Raw genomic sequence first — 16,564 nt, forward strand, 5'->3', positions numbered from 1 at the left:
CACAGGTGTATTCTATGTGGAAGTATTTGTTTTGGTGTGTTGATGTAATCCTGTAGTATAAATGCTCCACCGATCCCAAAATTACAATAAATTATACAATATTAAGACCTACAAAGCACGTTCGCCTCACACCTCCAGGGTCCGGGGTTCGATTCCCGCCGGGGCCATGTGTGTGCGGAGTTTGCATGTTCTCCCCGTGCTGCAGGGGTTTCCTCCGGGTACTCCGGTTTCCTCCCCCAGTCCAAAGACATGCATGGTAGGCTGATTGGCGTGTCTAAAGTGTCCGTAGTGTATGAATGGGTGTGTGAGTGTGTATGTGATTGTGCCCTGTGATGGACTGGCACCCTGTCCAGGGTGTACCCCGCCCTGTGACCGATGTTCCCTGGGATAGGCTCCAGGTTCCCCCGCGACCCTGAAGAAGGAGTAAGCGGTTGAAGATGGATGGATGGATGGAAGACCTACAAATGAAAAGTTAATCATTTAAAATAAGCAAACAGTGAGTACAAATATATTTTGTTCCTGAATTTTAATTAATTTGCCTTGCTTTAACAATATAGAAGTTAGAAAATTGTTTGAGCTAAAACATTAATGCACATGTACATAACATGCCTAAATGTTAATGTTTTAATTTAGGGTAATTTAGTGTGAAATCACTGTTTTGCTTCAGTGAGTAAGAACGTCTAATTTGGTAAATACATTTGTTCTAGGTTCCTCTTGTCCTCATCTCCTTTTCATGTATACTTTCTCCACTTCAAGGGAGGGAGAAAGAAGTGATGAAGGGAGGCTAGTTGATTTCTAAAGGAAGTGCATTTGCTAGCTACACTATATAGACAAAAGTATGTGGACACCTGACCATCATGGCCATAGTATGCGCTTGTTGAACATCCCATTCTAGATTTAGTACACCCTTTGCTGATATAATAACCTCCACTCTTCTGAGAAGGCTTTCCACTAGATTTCAGAACATGGCTGTGAGGTTTTGCTCATTCATTCACAAAAGCATTAGTGAAGTCGAGTGAGAAGGATTTATTCCAGCGGTGTTCAGTGACGTTGACAAATTAGTTCATGCTTTCATCACCTCTAGGCTGGATTATTGTAATGCCTTACGTAGCCAGTGCTAAGGGAAGAATGTATTAATTTTAGAAGGGGTTTGATTACTTTGCAGAATAAACTGTTTGAAGAAACATAGGTAAGGGATCTTAGTATACAAGTTGATGATTTTGATGAAGAAATTAATGAAATTAATTTGGTTTCTCTTTCTAATCGTTGATCTGATATTGCTATATTATTATCTACAGGGTTAGTTATAAGACTGTCTTGTTTTTAAATTAATAGTCTGAATTTCATGAATAATATTTTAAATTTTGCTAATGAGTATGAATGGGTGTGTGAGTTTGTATGCGATTGTGCCCTGCGATGGACTGGTACCCTGTCCAGGGTGTACCCCGCCTTGTGCCCGATGCTCCCTGGGATAGGCTCCAGGTTCACCGTGACCCTGAAAAGGAGTTATTGGTAGAAGATGGATGGATGGATGGATGGATTTTGCTAATGAAAAAATACATAAAATCATCACTACTATATAATGATTGTGCGCATGTCTGTACTGGATTTGTTCCTAGTTAATTTGGTTACTGTGTTGAAAAGAAATCTTGGATTGTATTTTTTATCTTCAATTAGGGTGGAGAGATATACTGATCTAGCTGCACTAAAATATTTTCTATAGTTTAGAAGGCTCTACCTTCCAAGCTGTTTGAAATACTACCAATTTGGTTTGACGCCATTTGCACCCTAAATGCCATTTACGTTCTTGGATCAAGTGGGATTGTAGTGGAGAGCACAGTTTGTTTCACTTCGAAAAGCTACATACATTTTTGTGTTCATGAATCCCTTGTTGCCAAGGACCAATTGTGGCGGATAGTCAAGAACAATATACTGTGTCAGAGCTGGGGTTTTTTTCTTGCCTAGCAAGTGTCCACTGCAGATGTGTTTGCTGTTTGTATTGTATGAAAATTCTGTCATTCCTCCTTTTGATATTTATTCAGATAACTGAAACAATATCACATAAAAGCTTCATATTGAAATGTGCAAGATACAAAACAAAACAAAACTGTGCTTCTTTATTAACTTTGAAGATTGGCATTTTATTTTCAAGGGGCATTGCAGGCTATTAATTAATTCTCAAGCTTTTTTTTTTTTTTATACATTGCCATAAGACAAATACCAATGACTCATGGACTGAAAGGAATGACCTTTTAGCATGAATCTTAGCCCAGAGGGCTGAAATGACAAGAGGTGATGAGTGGCTAATTAAAGCCTAATAAATAAACTTAGCTGTAAATAAAATGAGAGTAGAAAATCTGACACGTCAAAACAGCCCAAAGATTGTAATTTATGGCTCCCTTCAAAACTAAGCATCAAAATTTGTAATCAAAGGAATAATGTATAATTATTCAGTATATATCCATACAGTCGACTTCAGAATCATTGGTATGCGATGACAAACATGATGGCACTGATGGTATTATTAGCATGAAAGGTGAAGCTTTGGAAGCTGATCTGTTTGAGCAGCGTGTACAGATAAGGACCGATAAGGGGGTGCTGGACAGATTAAGGACTAAAGCACTGCTCCATGCTCTCTTTATGTAGAGGTGATACAAGGACTATTGGAACTACAATCAGAGGGAAGTCCCACGGCATTCTGGGTAATGTAGGAAACTGTTAACCAAACTGAAAATAGACCAACATGTTGAATTTTTTACTATAAAAGTAAACTTAGAATTTATTAAAAAAATAAATATTAGATGGAATAGAAGATGGTAAAGTTAATCATAATGATTTATATGCAAGTTTTTCAGGGTGGATGTTTGTAAGTGTAGAAGCAGCTTTAATTTTTATCCTTACCAAATCAGCAGCCCTGTGTATGACACATTACAACACCCAATGAAGGTCTTAGTAATTTCTGGTCAAAATCTTTTAACTTAAATAAAGCTTGAATGTTAAAGGAAAGCTTTTTACATTGCAAGAAGTGCACTTTCACAACTATTGTGTTTACCAAGTCTGAATCAGTGACAAATTGATACTGATACTTGGGTTTGTTTGCTATTAAAAATACAAAAATAAAATCAAAATGGGTGAAAACATACTTGTTAATTTTCCACTCATTGGCCAGAAATATGTTAAAAGAAAAGATACACAAACCTTTACCACATGTGTGTAGGAATTGCAAAATCACCTAAGCAGGGAGAACATGGAGCTAGCAAAAAAAAAAATGATAAGAAAATTATATAAATAACTATTATAAAACGTTCTGTGTAGCACATCCACAACCATATTGTTGTTTGTTGGTTTAAATATACAGAACACATCGCATTTCTGCAGTGCTATGGTTCTGTCTTTTGGTTCCCGTTACTCCTCTTGGCTCAGTTTAGCAGCTCACATCTACAGAAAAATGTCACCCACAACCCAAAATACATGTTTGATGCACTCCATGCAGTAGGGTTAATTCGGGATCAAAATGCTTTGGAACCATGCTAGAGCTTTCTTGGAAGTGGACTGGGAAATACATTTTCTCACCTGGCCATGTCCTGTTTTTTTATTTATTTATTTTTTTATTCAATTTTTTTATAGATGGCAAGGTAGTGCAGTGGGTAGAATCTCAAGCTGCCAGGGTCCTTGGTTTGATCCTGAGCTCGGGTTACTGTCTGTGTGGAGTTTTTACATGTTCTCTCCATGTCTGTGTAAGCTTCCTCAGTGTCCTCAGAAGGTCCTCAGTTTTTCCTCCCACCTCCCAAAAACATGACAAGTGTATTGTGAGCTCTAAATTGGCCCCAGGTGTGAATGGTGCCCTGCAGGGCCTGGCATCCCATCCAAAGTGTATTTCAGCCTCCCACTATTCCTGGGATAGCTTCCAAATCCAGAAGAATGAATGAATGAATGATTATTATTATTATATTCAAAATTTTCCTCAAATAGTCCTATAAATGCTAACCAATGTATGGCTCACTGAGCCAGGTTTGACATGCTGGGAGTTCTAAGATACTTTTATGCTCACCGTGGCTGTAAAGAGTGGTTATGTGAGCTACTATAGCTCAAACCAGTCTGGCAATTCTCCTGTAACCTCGTCAGGAAGGCATTTATTTCCACCCTCAGACTACTGCACACTGGATGGTTTTGTCTTTCATACCACATCACTGTGAAAAATCGCATGATTGGTGTGTGTGAAAATTCCAGTAGATCAGCAGTTTCTGAACTACTCAAACCAGCCTGTCTTTCACCAACAACCATGCTACAGTCATGGAGAGCATTAAAAAAACAAAAGATTTTTATAGCATTTCTGTCTACTTGATTTCCTGCATTGCAATGCTGTCACATTATTGGCTGATTGGATAACTGCATGAATGAGCTGGAGCACATTTTTCCTCATTCTCATTCTTATTAAATTGGCCAGTGAGCGTATATAACTATGCAAAATATCACATCAAAGAATCTGCCCTCTCATCCTCTACTAAAGGCTGAAAGCATTTGTCTGTTTTGCCAACATTAAAAAAAGGACAAGCAAAGGACAAGGGCTGAAAATTATCAGCAACACAAAACACACTCATTCTGATTTTCATGATGGCTGAAGGACTTTGTTTGCACTGACCTTGTTAAAGGTAAAAAACAAAACAAAACAAAAAAATAACCCACCCAATTGCTTAGGTAAGACAGTTCTACTGAGCATGCGCATAAACATTTCATCATCTAACCTGCTGGTTCAGGTGGTTTGTGTACAGAAAGAGTATACCCTTTACTTCACTTCATAATGTGTCATAGAGTAGTAAGGATAATGGTAAAGGCTTCGCTACTTCACTTTCTATTACTTTTCAGAGTCTTATATTAAAAACAGATTTGCTTGTTGGCACTTACTGTATATTGCTTCTGTCCTCCAAAATATTCCATGAGTCTAATTTGTATATAAATTTTCTATTATAATACCAAAAGAAAAACTACAATAGATAAATACAGCAGTGACTGAGCAATTGAACATTCAGGATAAGTGAGGATAACAAAGGTGCATCAGTGATGGCTGCAAGTCCTCAGTTTGGTAAGTTGCCAGTTTCTTGCAGTTGATTACTTTTTTTTTTTTTTTTTTTTTTTTTTTGTATGTTTTGGTGGTAGGACCATTCCAGAGCACTCCTTGTTAGCTTTATGTTACAGTATTAATACTACATGATAGTTTATTATCTTTTTTTAAAGAGACATAATGTCTATATTCAGAGTTAACGAATTAAGTCCAAATGCACATTTAAAGTCCAAAAGTTAAGATCAATATTAATGTGGGGAAATTTGTGTGTATTCAGACAGGCTACACACCTGCTAAATACATGTAGTTCACTCCTCCAAGCTTACCAGGTTTTTCTTTAGTAGAAGCATCTGAGCCTGGGTTTTTTAATAGCCTGAAGACCATCACCTTTTTACCAAGTGTTTGCCTTTAAGCCCTAAAAAAAAGGGATGGAATATGCGGACTGAAGAAGGAAACTGTAGTCTGTAGTTAGTTTTGATATCTGAATACTGAAGTGAACAATTTCTCACTGCAGACACTTAACTGAACTCTGAATATGGTCCTAAGATGTTAAAATTATTTTATCTTCTGCTCTATCAGGTGTACAGTTTATCTCTGAGTTTAGGATTGTGCTGCTTGGGAATAAAGGAGCTGGAAAAACCTCTCTAGCAAACTTGATTGTGTGCAGACAGACCACATCCCCAAAGAATACTGCACAGTGCATGAAAATCCGTGGAGTCGCAGCTGGAAGACTGGTCACGCTAGTTGACAGTCCTGGCTGGTGGAAGAACCTTCTTGTAAATGAGACTCCTGAGTTTCAAAAACAGGAGCTGGTGCTAAGCATGACTCATTGTCAACCAGGACCCCATGCTGTTCTTCTAGTCATACGTGTCGATGTTTTATACACAGATAAAAACAAAAGAGCAGCGCAGCAGCACCTGGAGCTTCTTGGGAAGGACATCTGGAAGCACACAGTAGTTGTGTTCACTTATGGTGACCGTCTTCAGGATCAAAAAGTTGAGCAGCACATCAAAAGTGAGGGAGAAACCTTTTTGCAGTGGCTTGTGGGAAAATGTGGGAACCGGTATCACATTTTCAACATTGATAGATACAGTGGTACTCAGGTGAAAGATCTGCTTGAGATGATTGAGGATATGGTGGCTGGAAATGGAGGCTCATGTTATGAAATGGATAAAAAGTGTCTGAATGAAGTCAAAGAGATGAGGAGGGTGGCAGAGGAGAAAGCAAACAAGAGGAGGATGATGGCACAGGAACAAAGAGATATGCACCAAGGTGATATTACAAAAGTCATTTTTTTCAGAGCTAATATTTCAAAATTTCTTGTAATGTCTCACATTGTTTTGTCCAACAGGCCATAACTGCTCGCTGTCCAACATAAGAATGGTGTTGTTAGGCTATCGGAGATCTGGGAAAAGTTCGATCAGGAATAATATCTTTGGAAGAGAGAACATTGACTTAAAGAGAACTTCACAATGTGTGAAGACTCAAAGTGAGGTTGCTGGAAAAATCATCACTGTCCTGGACACACCAGGCTGGTGGAAGACTCTCGCAGCAAGAGACACTGCAGAACTGGACAAACAAGAAATATTACACAGCATTTGTCTGTGTTCCCCAGGACCGCATGCTTTACTCTTGACTCTACGCATAGATATGCCATTCAGAGATGAAGAGATGAAATCATTGGAGGAACACCTGAGTCTTCTTGGCGAGCGAGCTTGGAACCATACTATTCTTCTCTTCACTCATGGGGATTTGCTTGGTGATCTGACTGTTGAGCAGTACATTGAGACTGAAGGGAAGAACTTAAAGTTGCTTGTTGCAAAATGTAGAAACCGGTATCATGTTCTCAATAACAAGAATTTGCTTGATGGTGGTCAGGTCATGGAGCTGTTTAAGAAGGTCGAGGAGATGGTGTCAGAAAATGAAGGCCTTTATTATGAAATGCACCAAAGGACTTATAAGGAAGTGAGGCGGAAATGGAGATTAATGGAAAAAAAATCCAAGATGAGGCTGAAGGTGATGCATAGAAGGATGATAGGCTCAGTGAAAGGTATGTTCATTTAATATACACATGAGTGTTAATGTGTATTAGGGGTGTAGTGCAATGCCACTATCTGTATTTGCAGTTGTTTAATGTACCAAATATTTGTTTTCAGATTTAAACCTAAAGTGGGTGTGGCCTAAATGGGAAGGTTTTATTTTAGTTTGTTTGTTTGTTTGTTTGTTTGTTTTTAATGAAATACAAATCCTACCACTAATACACTGGAAAAACACAGAGGTGTAAGGTGGAAATGCCTGCACTGGTAGCATGGTCTATGAATTCTGTGGAAGCGTTTTTTTTTTTTTTTTTAATTTATTTGATTTAGTTTAATTAATTAATGTACTTATTTATTTTTAATCTCATTCACACAATTATTTTTGTTTGTACTTGCCTGCGATATTTTCTAATGAATTTTTGTTAGCTTTATTTCCCAAAATGTTAACAAAGTACTAGTAGTAATCTATTTTAAAACTGTGCAATCCTGACCTGGCAGTTTCTAAGGATGCAGTAAATGCATCTTTCTTTGTCCCACCTTCTGCTTGCAGTGACTATTTTGTCCCAGATTCACACCTTTAGTCTCAACCAGACGTCATGTTATTGTTTTTCTGGGAAAGAAAAGGCATTTGTATCTGTTTAGAATACCTTAACTATTTAATCTGAATAATGTATTAATGTATTCATGTATTCATATTTGGTTACATACCTAGTATGTATCATGTGTGTTTGCTAACTAGTCGATATCAATGCGTTCTGGTAGGTGCTGGACAATATCCGACTGAGCTTAGCCTCGTTCTGCTGGGGTACGGTGAGGCCGGTAAAACATCAGCAAGGAACACCATCCTAGGCACAATAGATTTTGGATTGAAAAGAACCTACCGTTGTGTGAAGAGAATGGGAGAAGTAGAAGGAAAACTACTCACTGTGATAGACACACCAGGATGGTGGAAGCGTCTTCCAATAGAAGAAATGCCAGAATTTAGCAAACAGGAAATTCTACAGAGTCGCTCCTTGACTCCAGGCCCAGTCATTTTTTTACTGGTCATCCGTCTTGACAGTTCTTTTCAAGAGGAAGAGAGAAGAGCTGTGAAGGATCACTTGAACCTTTTTGGAGACACAGTCTGGGACCAGACCATGGTTCTGTTCACTTGTGGGGATTGGTTAGGGGGCAGACCCATTGAGCTGTACATTGAGAGTGAAGGTGAGGCACTAAAGTGGATTCTTGAAAAATGTGGGAATAGGCATCATATTCTCAGCAACAAGAACCAGAGAAGTAACACTCAGGTCACTGAACTTCTGAAGAAGATTGAAGAACTGGTGGCTGAAAACAAAGCATGTCATTCAGTGGGCATGTGGGATTTGAAGGAGAAGACAGGGAGGCGGTTGGAGAATATCCAAGCCAGTGAGAGGGGAATACAGAGACAAACTGAGGATTTTGACTCAGATGATGATGAAGTGTTTACTACTGACAGGAAATACAATATAAAAAAATAATAATTAAGTGTAGCTGTATAGTAGGAATAATAATGAGATGATGAATACAAAGTCTTCTAAGAGTATTAAAGGACAACAATATATTCTTCATGAAAACATACTTGAGGAATATAATGGCTGGGGGAGCCCTACTGTCCTACTCGGATACGCCCCGAATGGTAGTCTGTCCCCGTGTTTCCTTGGTATGCCTCCTTCCTTAATTTATTTTCCGTAGTTTATTATATATACATAATTTTTATTCTACTCTTTGTTCCTCTGCCTGCCTTACATATATATTTCATACATACTGAATAAAGATGTACACAAGCACAACACAACCTCACACCTACGCTTTACATAATCACATGTAAAACCTGTTTTGTTTGTTTTTTGTTTTGTTTGTCCTGTATTTATGTTGTTGTATTCCCATATTTTGTTTTAATTTTTTAAAAATCATCATAAATTATAAAAATAAAAAAATAATTTTTTTGTGAATTTAATTTTCACTTTCATTTGAATAAAAATGCTGGCTAACAGCAAATGACTTTCTGATTATTGTGCTTGGTATTTGGAATAGACATGATGAAAAACTTCAGAAAACTTAGGAAACACACATGGTATTGCCTATTTATCTTTCAGCGTGCTCCTGTGGGTATGCATAATAGTTTTATGCCTATACCTATACTGTGAGCCCCTGTGGAATAAGCCTCAACCTTAATTTTAATTACTTAATTGAATTCATTTTAGTTACTTATTTAGACTAATAAAAATATTTCAAATATTAAAATTATTTTACATATTACATTTCTAACAGTATTTCTGATTAAGTTTCATGAGGGGGCTTCACTGACTAGGCTTTTCTTAAAATTCCCAAACAGGCCAAGGACTTATATTACAAAGTATGGTGCTAGTATAGTGTTCTTAGTGGCTAGTTTTGTGATCTAGGATGTCTAAACTTTGACTGGTAGTATATTCTTTGTTAAAGAGTTAAGAGTAATGCATATACAATTACAATACTAGGTAGCCAACTCCATTCATTTACTCATTCATTCATCTTCAGTAAACACTTTATCCTGGTCAGGATCTTGATGGAGCTGTGCAGAGTACTAATTTCCGTTTAAACAAAGCTGATTTTTTTAAAAATTATTTTTATTTATTTATTTATTTTATTTTTTTTACAGATTTCTTTCTGAGACTTGAACATATCTCTGCTTGGTTGGTTTGAATATTTTTTTCTTCCTGCTTAGAAAAAAAAATCAGCAGTAAACTTTCTTTCTTTCTTCCTTTCTTTTTCCTGACTTAGAAAGCATGTCAGGGCCTATCACACAACTCTTAAAAGACATGTGGGGGGAGGGGGGAAGAGCACTGATCTTCTGAAAAAGCTTTTGAATGTACCTTTTATGATCTTGCAGCCGAATGCTAAAGTGTTCCTACATTTCTTTGACACCAGATGAAACTCAGGTAGAAAGGCAACAACAGAAGCACACAGAGATTTTATGTAATGATAAATAATGGCACTTGAACAATACAAAAAAGAGGCAAAAAGGCTCCATTTGTAACTTTTGTGGCCTGCTCTTTTGTACTAGAGAACAGGATTTGTATTTAGCTTCACCTATGGAAAAACGCTCTTAGAAGTAGCCTTAAGCCAGTGGACAATTCACAGAATATTCAGGGAATGTTCTTACTAAAATGGTCTATACAGAACGACTGTGGTACATACCTATGGAAAGATTTTAGAGTGAAAAGCACCACTTCAAAGGCATATGTCAAGATCATTTATAAAATAAGCCTAGCATGGTCACTTAACAACTGAACGTCACACTTTATACTGACTTACTTTGTGAGACTCTTCAAACAGCTATAGTTTGTATAGATGATGTGTGCAAGTGTGGAAAATTACAGATGTTAGATCATGCTAGTGTAGGAACTTGGAGCACCATTAGATTACATCACATTTGATCTATCTGAGTAAACGCACAATTTTTTTAAAAAACACAGACTCCTCCAACTCTTGTAGCAATCTGTCTAGGTGTGGAGATTAGATGGACATACTTAAAAACACAGCCATTACATGATTCTCTAATACATGTTTGGTATTAGTGGAATCCATCTTGTCTATCAGTTTAAAATGTGATGCTGTATTGATAGGGTGGTGGGATGCAACCTGAAAAGATGCAGAATTACTTCCTTTTATTAGTCTTTTTTTCTCTTTACTCTTCTGTTAAAAAGTCTATTCCTCTACTGAGTACCAGCTTCTGCTTCCCACCTATATGTCAGTCAAGGAATTTAAAAAAAGAAACTTTTCAGAGAATCTTGTTGCAAAGTCTTGCACTGTGCCATGTACTTGGCTTTGCACAAATTCTTAGAATACTGATATTGTGTTGTTTCTGTCTTATTAGTCTCTTGCCCATCACTTTAGGTAGGGATGCAAGTCTATTCCTTGCCTAGTTCTTACCTTATTGCAGTTATCTTTATGTTTAGACACGTTCCTTGGTACTCAAGTCTATATCTTGTATATCCTGTCTAAAGTATATCCTCCTATTTCATGTATATACAGTATCTTGTATAGTTCTTGTAGACTCACTAGAGATTATTATTTGTATGTCAAAATAAAGTGGTTGTATGGGAAACCAAAAACTCAAAACCTGGTCCAAACTAAGATACTCAGAATAACCGTGCAGTGCAGACTGAATATGTGTGCAACCCACTGGGTAGTGCTTTGCAAACCACTGAAAAGCACAGCCCGGACCAAGTGATATGAGCAGACCATTTTGGCCTCCCAGTGCGAGTCATGATCAGTGCAGCGCAAATTCGTTTGAATCAACAGTTCCTATAAGAGATGGTAAACAGGGCTAGGAGAATGTTTATTTCTTAATGGAATTGACAAAGCCTTGAAAGAAATAGACATAATAATAATAAAAAATAACAGACACAAAGTAGAAAACGGTTTATTAGACTTTATCAGAGGGCTCACTGAAGTGTATTCATGTTCAGATTGTTTATCTTTAAAGAGCATGGCTGTAAGTAATCAAATAGTTATCTATTTTGTCTCTACCAGTTTATTTTGCGCTGCGTTGATCAGTGGGTCACAAAGGTCTCGCTACTTGCTCTGGGAGATCCAAAATGGTCCCCATTTAAAACCCGCCCGCGTCCAGTGGTTCGCGCATATCAACTGGTCAGACCTGCACTGTTGAGTGGTTCATGCCACGCTACCCAGTGGGTCATGCAGGTATTCGGTCTGCAATGCGCGGTTCTTCTGAGTAGCTCAGTTTGGAACAGCTTTTGAGTTGTTTGGCTTCCTACATGGTTGCATATACTGTAGTAATTTCTTTGTCATGTTGTAGCCTATTATGTCTGGGTTCTGTCTGGTTACTCATTTTATTTAATATCTTGTTTTTTCTTTACTTCATGCTTCTCCTTACCCTTTAATTATATTCTCCTAGTCTAGTATCTTGTGCTTGCTTAGTTTGTATTTTCTTTGTATTTACATCTGTGTTGGAGTTGTTTAACCTTTTTTGTTGCACTGTGAGGGAACAATAGTGTACAATTAATGCAGTTTTTGAAAAGCAAAGGCAAATTATTATTTTATTTATTTTTTTATTGGTTGTTTACTGCATAATTATTTTGGTACATAGGAACTTTTCATGTCATTATTTTTGACATTTCTGAAATGTCTTTAGAAGTGTTTAACACATTGATACAGTACTGTATACTGTATACATTACAGATGGTTGATATTAAAGGAAAAATCGGTTCTTATCCTGGTCACGGTGGGCTCACTGAATGGGTTAATGAGTATGAAAACAATGTTCAACAAACAAATGCTGTGGTCTTCATAGCCATCAGATCTCAAGCAACTTTGGACAGAAAGGTTTACAGCACTCTCTATCTTCATACTTTGATGGGAATTGAGAGAGAATATTCCATCACTTCATTACACTTCTAGTGAACCTGTTACAAGAATTTCAAGAAATTTTAAATGGGTCACCAGTTCATTATAGGGCAACATGCACACACCTAGGGCAATCATAGCCAATCCACCTACTAGCATGTTTTCATGAGGAAACCCATGCAGACATGGTGAGACCATGTGAAGCTCCACACAGACAGTAGCCCAAGGTCAGGATCGAACCCAGGACTTTGGACCTGTGTGGCAGTAATGCTACCTGCGGCACCACCATGCTGCCAAGTCAGGTTTGTTTTCATGGAAAATAAGCCTATAGGAGCAGTGGTTCAATAGTAAACATCATGAGTTTGGAGGTTCATGTGTTGCTTTCGGGATATGTCATGACTCATTGGCTAATGTTCTGTGTTACAGAGCACAAGACACTGATTTTAAATCCAAGAACTAGCAGAGAGCCAATATTCCCTTATGGAAGACCGGTAATCTCCAACCAGTCATATGCATGGATTTTACTTACCTCACTTCGATGTTGGTTTACAAATTAATAGACTTAACAGGCTGACTTAATATTACGTATGAATCTTTAATCTTTGAATTCTCTCACATTGCACCATGTGCTCCTTGAATAGACCTAAACACTGTGACCTTGTCCAACATTTTTTTCAGGAAATATATTTCCAATGAGGGTGCGCAGTGGCTTAGTGGTTAGCACGTTCGCCTCACACCTCCAAGGTCGGGGGTTTGCATATTCTCCCCGTGCTGCGGGGGTTTCCTCCAGGTACTCCGGTTTCCTCCCCCAGTCCAAAGACATGCATGGTAGGTTGATTGGCATGTCCAAAGTGTCCGTAGTGTATGAATGGGTGTGGGAATGTGTATGTGAGTGTGCCCTGCGATGGATTGGTACCCTGCCTTGTGCCCGATGCTCCCTGGGATAGGCTCCAGGTTTCCCCATGACCCTGAAAAGGATAAAGCGGTATAGAAGATGGATGGATATTTCCAGTGAGGCTATTCACATGAAATTTTCACCAGACATCAGTAGTAACTCAAGAAATCTGGAAATAGAAAGAATTCACAACATTAAAGTCCATAAATAAAGTTATGTGTAATAAAATGGAATGACACAGGAAAAAAGTATTTATTTTCTGAAAAAAAAATGATGTCCAATACTTATTTCCCACACTGTATTTAGATGTAGTTCAATTCAAGTGGCATATAATACAGCATTATTCCACAAAAGAACATATTGTAAAAATGTCTGTGTAAAACAACCCCAATTCCAAAAAAGTTGGGACAGTATGGAAAATGCAAAAAACAAACAAAAAGAGTTGAAAATTCAATTCACCCTGTATTATATTGAAAACACAATATTAACACGTTATTTGATGTTTTACTTTGTGAATTTTATTTTATTTTTCAAAAATATACACTCATTTCAAACCTGATGACTGCAACACACTCCAAAAAAGTTAGGACAATTGACTTTTTTACCACTGTGTGTCACGTTACAAAGTTGAATTCGGAAGCAAGCGCATATCTTCAAACAGTTTAATAAACAAACAAACAACCAAACTAAGACAACTAGGAAAAATACTGTGACTAAGGCTAAACATAAACTATGAAACAAAACATGGTACAGGGACAAAGGTCAAGATAGACAATACGTAAGACCAGGAAGCAGTACAAACAGTGGCTGTATATATGAGTCCTTGCTAAACAGAAACGTGATACTGGTGCAGGTGGTGATGTAGTATAGTGCGGTGGCTGCTGGGAAATGAAGTCCAGAGTTACCTCCTTCATATATGACACTGTGTAACATCACCTTTTCTTTTAATAAAACTTAAGCATTTGGGCGCTGAGTGAAGTCACCAGTTGGTTAAGTTTTACAAGTGGAATATTCCCCCATTCATCCATTATGCATTTCTTCACCTGCACAACCGTATGGGGCCTTCGTTGCCTTATTTTGCATTTCATTATGTGCCACACATTCTCAATCGGATACATGTCAGGACTGCAGGTGTTGACTGAAAGGTTTACCAAAGTATTCCCAAGCCCATGTCAGGATATCCATTACAGACTCAAGATGGTGTTTAAGACAGTGACGTCTGAGAGATCGGAGGTCACGCACATTCAGAAGTGGTTTTCTGCCTTGCCCTTTACGCACTGAGATGTGACTAGATTCTTTGAATATTTTAATTATATTGTGCACTGTAGAATCTGAAATGCCCAAAATCCTACCGATTTGTCTTTGGGGAATGTTGTTCTCAAAGAGTTGAATTATTCACTGACGCATTTGTTGGCAGATTGGTGAGTCTCAACTATCCTTGCTCTTGAAGGACTAGGCTTTTTTTGGAGGCTCCTTATATACTATGATTAGACTATTGCCTCACCTGTTTCACATCACCTTCTTATTCCAACTTTTTTGGAACATTTTGCATGCATCAGTTTAAAAATAAACGTTTATCTTGGTTGTAAACAAGGGAGCGATCTTCAAGCCCTGATTACTAATCACCTTGGTTTGTTGATTCATTAATATGGGCAGGGCATGTTGAATTTTTCATTTGCACAACAGTTGCAGACAGATCCCCCAGAGCATCTATTTCAATGACAGCTATCAAGATGAGGACAGTTTAACAGTGTTGGTGTTTTAAAGTGCTGCTAAAAATAACTACTACAACAGATTTTTCGCCACATCTTACACAGCCTTCATGTGAATACTGTTTCAATTTAGATCTTTATGTTCCATTAGAATGTTATTCCTAGCATTTATACACATTCTGATAAAGCTGTTCAGCTGTTATGAAATTGTGAATTATTGCAGTGCTATTATGAGCTGTATAAAATTAGAAATATTAATTTATCTTCATTAACCACTTTGTCCTAGTCAGGTCACTTTGACTCTAAAGCCCAACCTAGGAACACTGGTGCGAGGTAGGAATGTACCCTGGATGGGATGCCAGTCTATTGCAGTGCACCATGCACATACACATTCACACCCAGTGACAATTTAGAGTCATCAGTCCACCTATTTTGTATGTGTACACAGAACGGTATAGATTGGAAGACTGGAAAAACTTTGCCCTCAACTGTCCAGTTTTGGTGAACCTGTTCTTGGCTGAGTGGAACCCAATGTGTTATTCTGCTGTTGTAGCCTATCGGTCATATATCAATGAGGGAACTCTGGACTTCATTTCCCAGCAGCCACTGCTGTAATGATTTACATTTTGGTTAATGAGCACACTAGTATATATGACACTGTTTGCACTGCTTTCTTTGTCTCACGTTATTGTCTATGCCACCGTATTTAGTTTTTGCCACAGTATTTTGTATGTTGGTTGTAGAGTCTGTTGTTTGTGTTTACTGTTCATTAAGTGTTTGAAGATCTGTGCTTGCTTCCGAAATCACTTTGTAATGTGACACCATCCAACTTAAGGTTTAACATGTTGTGTGTTTTAAGATGCTTTTTTTTTGTTAACCACAGTTAGAAAGAGTGGTTATTTGAGTTAAATTTCTTTCAGCCCAAATCAGTCTGGCCTTTCTCCTCAGACCTCTCGCATCAACAAGGCATTCCCATTTGCAGAACTGCTGTTCAATGAATGTTTTTAGTTTTTGTACCACTCTGTGTAAACTATGTAGATTGGTGTGTATGAAAATCCTAGGAGATCAGCACTTTCTAAAATACTCAAAATTGGCTGTCTGGCACCAACAATCATGCTATGGCCAAAGTCACAGTGATCCCATTCTGATATTTGATGTGAACTTTAACTGGAGCTCTTGTCCTGAATCTGCATGATTTTATGCATTGCACATACATCAGTCCCTATGACTTTAAATATTTACTATCTATTAATTCTTGTTCAGTGAGGGACACAAATCAGCTTGACAGCCATTTCTCGACCTATTTGCAAAGTACATGAAGTGTCTACTGTTTAATTATATATGCATTCCTAAGTAATTAATTTAATCAAAGTGATTCAGTAGAGAGCATCAGTCGCTGTCAGTTTTGGAAAACCATCGAAGATGATTGCTAGACTATGTGGCTAATTGAATTAAATATTTCCTGAAATATTACATCGGGACATCAGTATAA

At 37.7% G+C, this 16,564-nt stretch overlaps 1 protein-coding gene across 1 annotated transcript; it reads left to right on the forward strand.

Annotated features, from left to right (window-relative positions):
* Positions 1-4,721: 4,721 nt before the first annotated feature.
* On the forward strand, positions 4,722-9,122 carry LOC108256720 (GTPase IMAP family member 8). The gene is made up of 4 exons (XM_017453876.3): positions 4,722-5,083; positions 5,642-6,334; positions 6,414-7,112; positions 7,861-9,122. The coding sequence occupies exons 1-4, from the start codon at positions 5,062-5,064 to the stop codon at positions 8,592-8,594; spliced, it is 2,148 nt and encodes a 715-aa protein (XP_017309365.1). The 5' UTR covers positions 4,722-5,061; the 3' UTR covers positions 8,595-9,122.
* The last annotated feature ends 7,442 nt before the right edge of the window (positions 9,123-16,564 follow it).

The sequence above is a fragment of the Ictalurus punctatus genome, chromosome 23 (assembly GCF_001660625.3).
Source record: "Ictalurus punctatus breed USDA103 chromosome 23, Coco_2.0, whole genome shotgun sequence".
In the NCBI taxonomy this organism is placed as follows: domain Eukaryota; kingdom Metazoa; phylum Chordata; class Actinopteri; order Siluriformes; family Ictaluridae; genus Ictalurus; species Ictalurus punctatus.